At 59.5% G+C, this 11,134-nt stretch overlaps 1 protein-coding gene across 1 annotated transcript; it reads right to left on the reverse strand.

Annotated features, from left to right (window-relative positions):
- Positions 1 to 119: 119 nt before the first annotated feature.
- On the reverse strand, positions 120 to 10,357 carry TOMM40 (translocase of outer mitochondrial membrane 40). The gene is made up of 10 exons (XM_044257148.1): positions 10,304 to 10,357; positions 9,927 to 10,206; positions 9,092 to 9,159; positions 8,544 to 8,636; positions 7,641 to 7,742; positions 7,451 to 7,556; positions 2,214 to 2,336; positions 2,025 to 2,101; positions 1,780 to 1,882; positions 120 to 788 (listed from the first exon to the last, which is right to left on the reverse strand). Exons 2-10 carry the CDS (start codon positions 10,198 to 10,200, stop codon positions 649 to 651), a joined length of 1,086 nt encoding a protein of 361 aa, XP_044113083.1. The 5' UTR covers positions 10,201 to 10,206; positions 10,304 to 10,357; the 3' UTR covers positions 120 to 648.
- Between the last annotated feature and the right edge of the window lie 777 nt (positions 10,358 to 11,134).

The raw sequence follows: 11,134 nt of genomic DNA on the forward strand, positions 1-11,134 counted from the left end.
GCTCAGGCCAGGCTGGGCTTCCTGGCCCCGCCCTGCATCGCCCCCTGCTGGCCCCTGTGAGGTCCGTCTGCACAGACGGGAAAAGTGGGGCTGACACACACAGAACAGATGCCACCCAGTTCACTTTTCTCATGTATATTTTTTGTTGGTTTTTTTTTTTTTTTTCTGTAAAATGTCCCAGTTCTTCCATAACTTATAAACATGATTTATACTGAGGGATGGGTGGGAAAGTGGGTGGAGGCGGACTGACCGGGGCTGGGGAAGCTCCTCTTCTTACTGCCCCCACAGGGCCAGGCCCAGGGCCCTTTGGGGGGACTGGGATGCCCCAACACCTCCCTGAGGTTGTCTGGCCGCCTCTGCCCCTGGTGCTCAGAATCCGGCATGCCCCTCGATTCTGGAATCCCCTCCAGGACTTCAGGCCCACTGGGCGCCCTGCCCCTAGTGCTCCGAATCCTGGAGCGCCCGTGGTTCCAGAATTACCCCCCTCAGCTGCTGGGGTGATGGGCCCCCTCCTTTCCACTGCCCCCCTTGGCCCCCGAGGAGGGAGGGAAGGGACGGGGAGGAGGGCTCAGATCTCCCCTCCATGGCAGGGGGAGGGGGAGGTGGGATTTGAAGGAGGAAGGGTGGAAGGTGGGGGCCAGGAGGGGCTCAGCCGATGGTTAGACCAAAGCCGCACTGGAACTTGTTCTTTCGGTGATTCAGGAAGGCCCCGAGGGCCAACGTTAGGGGCAGGGGTGGGAGCTTCTTCTCCAATGTGGCGCCCACGACCCAGTTGCTGTCCACGGAGCCTGCAAGGAGACAGCTGTGTTGCGAGTCAGCTTCCCGCCCCATCCTTGTGGAGTCATGCTCCAGGCCACCTTGGATACCCACCAGCCAGACTACTGGCTTCTAGACCTCTGACCACACCTGGAAATCTCTTCCCGAACCCCAAGTTCTCTGGGCCCTGAGAGCAACTGGCTTCACCATCCTCCCTTCCCTAGCATGACAACCCCTCCTGCCCCGAAGCCCTCGGCCACACCACGGGCCCCTCCCATCCCGATCCTGACCACACCAGGTCTTCACTCTCTGGAAATGAGTCTGTCTCACCCCCACCCAGAGCCTTGGTAGGATAGGGCCTGGCCTGGGCACACGGCAGGTGCTCAGTATCTGCGGCACAAACAACCCCCTAGGGGTCGTGTGCCAGACATGGGTGTGGGGCCACGGGAGCAGAGGAACAGCAGAGCTGAAACCCAAACCGAGCCTCCGGCGCCAGGCTGACCACAGAGACAGGGATGGAGAGGCCGGCATGGAGGGTCAGCTTCAGAGGCAAGTAAGTTCCCGGGGCCTCCTTGCTGCCTGCGGGAGCCCTGCCCGAGGATGCTTGGAGGCGGCTTCCTGGGCCACCCTTCACACACCGCCAACCTGAGAACTGCTGAGGTCCAAGAAAGGCTCGGAACTTATCATCAGACTCAGAGCTGGCCCAGCACGGGGGCTGTGATAGTGCACTGGGGGAGCTCGTCTCTACTCTGGGCAGAGGCGTGGGGTGGCCTAGGGGCCCCCTGAGCTGCCTCCCACTTGTGAGAAAATGAAAAGGAGGAGCAAGTGTGGGGCGGGGTTAGTGGCCGGGCGAGGAGTGGATGTGGTGGGTGCCAAGCCCAGGGCCAGGCACCCGCCTTCTCAACAAGCGTCCCCCCAGAAGGGGCGGCATGCACCCCTCCACCACCTGCTTAGGCCTACAGGCACACTCTGGCCCGAATCACCTGACGCCTTGTTTCCAAGCGGGGAAACCAAGGCCTGTACCTTTGAAGAGGAGGTTGGCCTTGGGCAGGTCCAGCTGGTACCCGAAGGAGACGCTGGTGTCCTGCATCCTTGTGCTGGCCTCGAACTCCACACCCACCTGCAGCTGGAGGGGCCATGGTGACGTGCAATAGTCAGCTTCCCAGGCCGGACCCCCGGGGTCACGCCTGGTGGTGGGGGGCATGGGGGGCCCTGACTGCCCATGCCCACACAGCATGCCCTCCCCATGGAGCCCCAACCCGGCTCACCTGGTCACTGGCTTTGTGGTAGTAGGTGGCATGCATGCCCGCCTGGCCCAGGGTTACCGTTGCCAACCAGTTGTTCACTGTGACAGAGCAGGCAGAAGGGAGGGGACGGGTGCAGGTGACCAAGGGGGCTCGGGAACGTGGAAGCCAGGACCCTGCCCCCTGGCCCCGCCCCCCGGCCCCCAGGCTCACATGTGTACTTCCCAGCTAGAGACATGACAGTGCCTTCCTCTCCCGGCCTCCGGTGGTAGACGAGCTCCCCACCCAGGGCCAGACACGGCGTGATGCTCTGGAGGTAGTGGGCCACGAGGATTCCTGCAGGTGAGATGGGGGCAGGAGGGGGTGTCACATCAGCTTGTGGTCAGGTTCTGCGGAGCCAGACTCCTGCTCTAGGCAGCCCTCCAGGTGTGTCCCTGCTGGGGGCTCAGGGCCTACCCCTCGGGCCTCCCAGGCCCCACGAGGCGGGCATTCATTTGGCACCATCTGCAGAGGCTAAGAGAGCAAGTCCCTGACCCGCCGTCACAAGATTACGCCAGGGGCAGAATCTGGGCTTCTTCACCCTCTGCCACTGGGGAGAGGCTGGAGGGCAGGGCTGTGATAAGCACACCTCAGGGGGCCAGACAGCCTGGGTTCCAACCCCAGCCCCACTACTGACGGATGGAGTAACGGCAGGCCACTGGGGTCACTTCTCTGTGAACGGGACTACCTCCCGAGATGGCACTGGGGTCTCACAGAGTGCCTAAGGAGCAGGGCAGTGTCCGGTGCTCGGGATCGCTAGGACTGGCCAAGCTGAGGCCTACAGCTGGCACCCCCCTGCCTCCTGGGAGTGGCTAACAAGTGACTGCCCGCTGCTGGGCTGGAGTCCTAGAGCCAGGGTCTGACACTTTCACGCCTAGAATCTCCGCAGCCCTGGAGAGTAGACACCACGAATGCGAGCTATAGGAGAACTGGGAGGGAGAGAGTCGGAGAGGGAGTGATGATGAAGGAAAAAATGAGGGAATTACGTAAAGAAGTGGAAACAGAATCAGAAAGTGAGGGAGAGAAGGCTGGGAGATTGCCAGGGGAAACTAAGAGGACATAGTTGGGCTGAGGTCATGAGCCAGCGAGGAAGAGGACAGAAAAAAGGGGAAGGCAGGGCAGGGACACAGAGGAACAGGGGAAGAGCTGAGAGCAGAGGCTTGACGGGCAAGGGGAGAGCCAGGACACTGGGACAGGGACAGGACAGAGCGGGAACGGGTGCACAGGGTCAGAGGCCTCTCCCATTCCAGATGGAGGCTGCCATCGGGCTGGGGAGGCTGAGGGTTCATGGTCATGGCTCTGGTGCTGTGTCTTCTGGGGAACGTGCGGTCAGGAGCCCCCTTTGGGCTTCTGTGAGCCTTGCTATGCATTCCCTCCCCACAAGGGCAGGAGACTGGGATCAGCCCATCCAGCCAGCAGTGAGGCCACTCTTGGCATGCCCTGAGCTGGGCTTGTCCCCTCATTCAGTGCAGGGGAAACATGGCCCCTAAGGGAAGAGGAACTGTCTGTGCTCCCAGAGAGACTGGGACTTCAACTCAGGGCCCCCACCTCTCAGCTCTGACACCTACTGGGACTTAGAGTTGGGGGACCCCCAAACCTCCCTCCGATCTCCTGTTCTGCCTCGCTCTCTCCAAGCTATCACGCCTGCAACACAGAGGGATCCTATTCATATACAGGCCTCACATCCCGTTCTCCTCCTGCTCAGAATCTGCCATGGCTCCCCTTGCCCAGGAGACCAGCCGCAGGGTCCTGCATGGCTAGGCCCCAGCTTCAAACCCGAACCCTTCTCTTTCCAAGACACAGCCAGCCATGTCCCCCTGGGCAGCGCAACACAATGAGCTCCCTCTTCCCTGTGCACGCGCTATTCCTCCCGCCCAGCATGTCCTCTCCCCTGCTCAATCCAGCCAACTACGTATTCACACCTCAGTGTTTCCTGGATTTGGCTACTTCTGTACAGCATGCCCCTGGTAGGAGCTGTGGTCACCATGGGACCAGGGCAGTCATCCCCCGCACCCTGAACTCCCTGCATTCACCTTCCCCCTGCCCTGCAACTGGCGGGGATACAGAGACCACTGAGAGTCTGAAAACTGGGGTCAGAACATGCTCTCCACTGCCTGTCCCTCTCCCGCTCCCCATGGAACCTGGCTTGTTTCCCTGGTTAACCCCCTTCTCCCTGCTCCCCAAGCCCATTCCCTGGGCCCCTTCCCCTGGGGGCTGACCTGCTTGTAGCTCCTCACAGTTCTCCCTCCTTCCTGTACCCGAGGTCCCTGAACCCAGTTGGTCCCTCCCACTTGTATCCACACCCAGTCGTCCTGGTCGTCCCTGCCTCCCCCCGAGGCCCTGGGGGCTCCCCGAGAGGGCCTGCACTTCTCAAGTGGGGGCCATTCTGCGGTGTGGGGAGTAGCTGTGAAGGACCTCACGAGTCTGAAACCCTGCTCAGTGGGAAGCCTGCTTTTCCCTCTCCCTCTGCTCCTCCCCTTAATTCTCTCTCTCAAGCAAATAAATAAATAAAATGTAAGAAAAGCTAGAATAAAATGCGCCCTCCCAAGAGGGCTGTCTCAAGTCACTGGCTAGGCGCACGCTAGCTTCTCGGGAGGTGCCCGAGGCCACAGTGGGGGAACCGAGAAGGAATACAGGCCCTTGGGTTAGGCCATGATTCGAAGTCCAGCTCCTGGGTTTCCTGCTGTGTGAGCCTGAGTGCCTGACTCCACCCTGGGCCTCCTTTTCTTCACCTGTGAAATGGGTGACAGGAAAAGGGACAGCCCCTGCCCGCTGTAGGACACGGCGCTCCAACACAGGGAGAACCCCAACTGTGCACCCGGCCTTACGCTGAGGGCTGAAGACGGATTCTCCCACTCCGGTCTTGTGCCAGAGGGGTCTCCGCTTCTGTGCCCGTGACAGATGATGTTATCAGTCTCATCAGAGGAAACGAAAAGAGCTTAAGAGATGAAAAATGCCCTCAGTGGCCTTGGGCTCCGAGGAAGAGGGACCCCGAGGCCAGTGCTAGGAAGCAGGGGACGATGCCGGCGAGTACACATGGGGGTGGGGTGCCCAGGGCCAGAGAAAAGCCCGGATTCCGGAGTCTAACCTGCTGCGCGTCCTTGGGAAGCGTGTCCCCTCTTTGGATCTCAGCAGGAGGAGGGCGATGGCAGCACCTACCTCACAGGGCTGTTGACAGAATCCAACAAGCCGTTCTCACTGCTCTACTCCCAGTGCCTAGAATGGCTGAAGGAAAGGACGCGCATCGCACGCCTAGGGCCCTGACCGCGGGCAGGAAGCAACACACGGGATGTACCGCTACCACCACTTGCTCTCTCGTCTGTGATTTTCTCAGTGCCTGCTCTGTTCCTGGCACGGTTCCAGGCACTCGGCGCATGGTGGCAAGTGAGACAAGCAAGTTCCTGTCCCAGAAGGGCTGCCACCCTAGTGTGGGAGGCAGGTGATCAGAGCAAGGACATCCCTGGGAGGGGGATGCACTGCGAAGCCCCAGTGGGGTGTGGGGCGACAGGAGACGATGCGATGCAGACCGTGCATTGCTTTCCTTGTGGAAGAAGTGAGCTGTGTCCTGAAACTACTCACTCAGCCACGTCAAGACCAGAGAGAAGAGCTCCAAGCAGCAGGGACCGCACGGGGATAGGTCATGGGGGAGAAAGAAAGCAGCGGTTCCAGAAAGCCTCAGGAAAGCTCATGTGGCCCAGCTGCAGGGAGCACGTGAGCAGAAGGCGGGCGACGATGTCAGGTTGGCAGGGACAGAACACGTTTCTTCCTGAGGTTCCTCATGCCCCCGCAGGACCTGTGGGCGCAGCCTCGCCCGCGACGCCCTGCATACCCAGCTCCCTCCAGCCCCTGGATTCGGCGGGATGGCCCTTCCCTCTCTCCTCACCCCTCTGGCTGCTGCCCTCCTCCCTGCCAGGGTAGCCCCTTCTCTTCCTTGGGGTGGAGGGCTCAGAGCCCACACCGCCCGAGGATCCTTAGCCTCCAGCAGGCAGAACCGAGGGCTCTCCCTGGGATTCGGGCTTCCTGCCTTCACAAAGCCACTGAGTGCCCAAGACCTGGCCCTCCAAGGCTGAGCAAATGGCAGCAGGACAGACGTGAACGCAGGAACCCACACTCCCATCCTTCCCATTGTTCAAGCCCGGACCTGCGGGGTCATCCCGACTCCTCTCATTCACCTCCCACACCCAATCACCAGCCAACCCCATGGGCTCCGCTTTCAAAGTGGATGGGCCTGACCACTCCTCACCCCTCCACTGACCCCGAGATAGAGCCCCTCACAGTTTGCTCTCTATGGGGTAGCACGGTGGGTCCCGTTAGAAGCCAAGTCAGCTCCTGTCCCTCTCACGCTTGCAATCTTCCACGTGGCTCCTGACTCATTCAGAGTCAAGGGTCAAGCCCTACAGAGCCTCAGCTGATTTGGGCCTTTCACCCCTGTGACTTCCAATTCTCCCTCTCTGCCACCCCCCTTCTGGCAATCCAATCAAGGGCCCTGCCTCAGGGCCTTTGCACTGGCTGCTGTGCTGGGCTGAAGAGCTCTTTCCCCACAAACCTGCTTGGCACCTGCCCTCACCTCTTTGATCTTTTATCAGATATCACCTACGCAGGGAGGCTTTCTCTGAGGACCCCACACACCCCTCCCAAAGCCCTCCACTTTCTAAGCCCCCATGACCGGACATCCTTTTTTAAAATGCTTGTGTCCAGGTGCCCTGGAATGGAAGTGCCCAGAGAACAAGCTGAATGCTTTCCTTGGTTTCCCTCCCCTCCCCTTGGTGCATGGAATGTACAAAATGCACACCCCAGCAACTCTCATGCTGAATGTCAAGAAATCAAAGACAAACAGCCAGAGACCAAAAAAAAAAAAACCCAAAAAAAGGGGAACCAAGAAGAGACTAGACGGACAGGCGCAAGTCAGGCGGTCCCTGTCTACGCCAACCCAAACAGGAACTTTCCTTGTCAGCTTCTGTCTTGGATCCGATTACCTGCCCGAACTGCACGTGGACCCCCACCACCCAACCCCAGGGATCCCTGCACCGAAAGCACCCCAGAGCCCCACAAGTAACAGAAGCAGCCCACATTCCCCTGGGACCCGTTACGGGCCCCCTGCCCCCTGAAGTCTGTCACACGAAAGAACATAACCTCTTCAACAGCCTAGTGAGATAGCCCAACATCACAGACAAGGAAACTAAGGCCCCCCAGGGGCAAGGGCACTAGCATACAGCTGCCATGAAGCCAGGGGCTAGGGCTGGCTTTGAAATTGACTTGCTTGGTTCCTGTGCTATCCTGTCCGGTGTTTCAAAATCACTCCTGCCCCTGACCATTTCTAGACAGTAGAAAAGGAGTTCTGGAGCAGAGAATGGATTCGCCGGGAAAGCTGCGACTGAGACCGGACTCCCTCCATGTCCCATGCCTCTTACCTGAACCCACCAGGACGTCTGGGTTCCCCAGAGTGACGGCTGCTGTGAAGTCAGAACCCCGGTACTCCCCGTCCACCTGCCAGTTCACGAACTTTGACTGCTGGGTCTGTAGGGGGCAGGGAAGGAGAGTGTAGAGGGCTGCTGGGTGCTCGGGGCGGCGCGGGGAGCAGCTAACTTGGCTCCCACTCACCTGGATGGCCATCTTGGACCGGAGGCCAGGGCCCAGCTGGTGAATGACCTGAGCGTTGAGGCTGCCGCTATTGTCCATGTCACCCACCAGCACAGGGAATGCCTGTGGCACAGAGGCAAGGTCAGAAGTCAAAGGCCTAGCTATTGTGTGGTGAGCCTAGGTGAGAAGCCTAGCCTCAAAAAACATCGGACTAAGGTCCCCTCCTCCAGGAAGCCCTCCCTGATCACCTAGGCTGAGTCAGGTGCCTCTCTGGGCTCCCCCCGACCCCACGCATTTCAGTCCTGGTTACCCTGGACTGTCACTCTCTGGGGACAGATCTGTTCCCTTTCTTTACAAGACTGTGAACCCCAGGGCCGTTTCAGCCACTGCTCTGGCCCCACACTGCCCAGCACAGGGCTGGGCACAGAATGGAGTACAGTGAAGGTTTGTGAAATAAACGGATTTACTGAATGGCAATAGTTGGTATAAGCAGAGATCTAGTTCAGTCCTGCCTCCTTCCACGCCTCTGGTTTCACCTGCATTCCGTAACTCAGCCTCTGAACGTAACTCAGCCTCTGAACGGCAGCCTGAGGGATGGTCCTAGCGCATAAATCTGGTCATGCCTGTCCCCATCCAAATGTTTCAATGGCTCTCCACTGCCCCCTAGAGAAAGCCCTGCATGATGTACAGTTCAGTTCTGCCTACTCTGGGTCATCCCTGTCTGGTGTCCCCCAGCTCTGACCTAGCACAGGGCTGGGCAGAGAACGGCGCTTCAGGATGAAAGAGTGACCATGCTCCAAAGCATTTTCGAGAAACAGTCCCACTTCCCAACACCCCTAGCAGCTCAACCTTTTCTCTGCCTGGTGCTTGGCTACATATTGGTTAGAAGATGATAAAATGAACAAATGTCAAAAGGAACCTCACCTCTGTGGGACTCAGCTGCTTTGTTCCCACGTACGTGACCCCGAAGTGGTAGTTGGACTCCCCAATTGTGCTGAGGGCTACTGTGTGGTTCACCTGGGAGAGGAGGGAAGGCTGTGGGGAGGAGTCTGTGGGCCAACCCCAATAAACCCAGCTGAACCTGCCCCCAGCAAAGCTCCTTTCCAGCCTGGGATGGGGATACTTGCCAACCTGGCTTCCCCGCCGTGGAGAAAGACAGGCAGCTCTGGGTAGGGCAGGGGGCAAAGAATGAGAGGTTCAGCCTGACTAGATTAGACGCCAGAAGAAAAGATAAACTGCAGACAAGGCTACCTACCCGTACTTCACTCCTGTCTGGTGGAGGGGCATCCCTGGGTTCTGGGTCCTAAACACTTCCACTGGACCCAATGAGCAGTCAGACTGGCATTGTGTCTCTGAGTCTTTTCAGGTGCCAAAGAGCCTAGCCCTTTAAGGGGGATTGAGGGGGTTGTAGGTGTAGGTGCAGGGAGATGGCTAGGATGACTCTGGAGAGTATGGGCACCTGGAAGGCTCACCTGGAAATGGTTACTCAACCCTTTGTTGACTGTGAGCTTGACACCTTCCATCTGAATGGGAAATAGCTCTGAAGAAGAGAAATGCTGTCACCCTCCATACACACCCCAAGGCAAACAAGCCAACTCTCACCCCTTCCTTCCCTACCATCCCAGCTGTCCTCCTTCCAGGGACCCACAAGCAAAACATCCCACAAAGCACCTCAACCAATAAAGAGACGGTCTAAGCTAATACTCAGGACCAGGACCAGGGCCTTTCTTTGCCTGCATCCAAATCCCAGTGCCACTGCTTACTACCCATGTGACCCAAGGCAAGTCACTTTAACTCTCTGTGTTAAACTTGTCTCCTGTAAGATGTCATGTGTAAGCTCACCACATGGAAACATTACAAGGATGTCATGAGTTAACATATACTGAATGCCAGAACACTCCTCTGAAAGTCACCTCTACTTCTGCTATCATAATTGTCCAAGATCCAGAAGTCTTGGGTTCACCCCCCTCACCCCGGCCCCGGCACTGGACCCTTGCTGACACTGTGACCTTGGGTCTCAGTTTCCTTCCCGATCACATAAGAAGTCTGGCTTGGCTGATCCCCGGGGTTCCCTGAAGTCCCTAGGGCTTTGCTCGGCAGCTCTGGCACTCCATCCTGAGGTTCCACCATCCGGTCCCATCGTTCTACGTCCCAAGTCCAACGTTCCACCATTCGATCCTAACGTCAACGCCTAACGCTCTGTTACAGGTTTCCAATGGTCCGTGCCAATTCCCAAGGTCCTCTGAGGGCTCCCCCCCCCCCCGAGATCCGGGCCCTCACACCCCCGCCAGGTCTGTCGCCCCTCACCCTTGCACTTCCGGTGGCACTCCTCGAACGTGCCGGGGTTGGGCAGGCAGCCGCAGGCCCCATCGTCCGCGGTCCCTGCGGCGCTGCCGGCCGCAGCACCGGGGGTCCGTTCCGAACCTCGACCCGCGCCAGCCCCAGCACCCAGACCGCCGCCGAGCGGCGGCAGCGTGAAGCCGGGAGGAGAAGGCGGAGGCGGCGGCAGTCCCACGAGGGCGGGCGCGGGAGGCGGCGGCGGCCCTGCTGGCGGCGAGCTAGCGGCCAAGACGTTCCCCATGGTCGCCTGCAAGGGGGAAAGGTCAGAGGGCGAAGGTCAGGGCCCGCGCGCTCCGGTTCCAGTCCCAGCCAAACCCCGCTCAGCTCCGGGCCCCGGTTCTCACTGGCGGCAGCGCCTGCACCCGGCCTGGGCTCCGCTCCCACCCCGTGCGCCACGCGCAACCGAACCCGCTGCCGCCGCCGCCGCCACCGTCGCCCCACCCCGCCTAACCCATTGGTTCGGCACGCTCTGGGATCCGCCCACTAGCTTCAAGGCTTGGCCTTGCAATTGGAGTCATGGCTGGGAGTCCCACCCTACCTCTTTGGGACGTCCTTTTCTATTGGCTCCCACTCACAGGCCGGTCGAGGCACACTTCTCCGCCTTTCCAATTGGCCCGCAGAGACCGCATCTATTGGCTCGCAACGCCGCGGGTTCCAGTGTTCGCCCGCCATTGGTCTGCGCTGCGCACTTTGAAACGCCCACTGACTCGTCGCCTCCGCCCCTCTCCAGAGGGCGTCCCTTCTTTCGACTCCGCCCCGCGGCGAAATTGCCACTGTAATTGGTCAGCTTGGATCCTTGAAGCATTCTGATTGGCTCTGTCGGGCACAGGAGGCCGATCTTGGTGACGTAATCGGTCTGGTACATTCATTGGCTAATATACCAGGGTCGAGGGACACGGGTAAAGATGCGTTGCGCTGCAGAGGCTGCTAGGCAGCAAGGTCAGGCCCCTCGTCCCACCAGGCATCGCGGCAGAGGGGCAGGCCCCTAGTCCAGAGCCGGCGACCGAAAACCGGAAGTGCTGGACCTTCCCACAGTGCCTCGGGAGAATTCTAACCGGTTACGCGAACCCTGTCCTGCTTCTTCTTACCCACAATGCCCCTTAGCTATTTAACGCGACAGTTGTCGTAGACCCACCCCTTCTGTTACCCATCATGCCTTCTGTTCCCGCCTCCAC

Source organism: Neovison vison, chromosome 7 (genome assembly GCF_020171115.1).
Source record: "Neovison vison isolate M4711 chromosome 7, ASM_NN_V1, whole genome shotgun sequence".
NCBI classification, from domain to species: Eukaryota; Metazoa; Chordata; class Mammalia; order Carnivora; family Mustelidae; genus Neogale; species Neogale vison.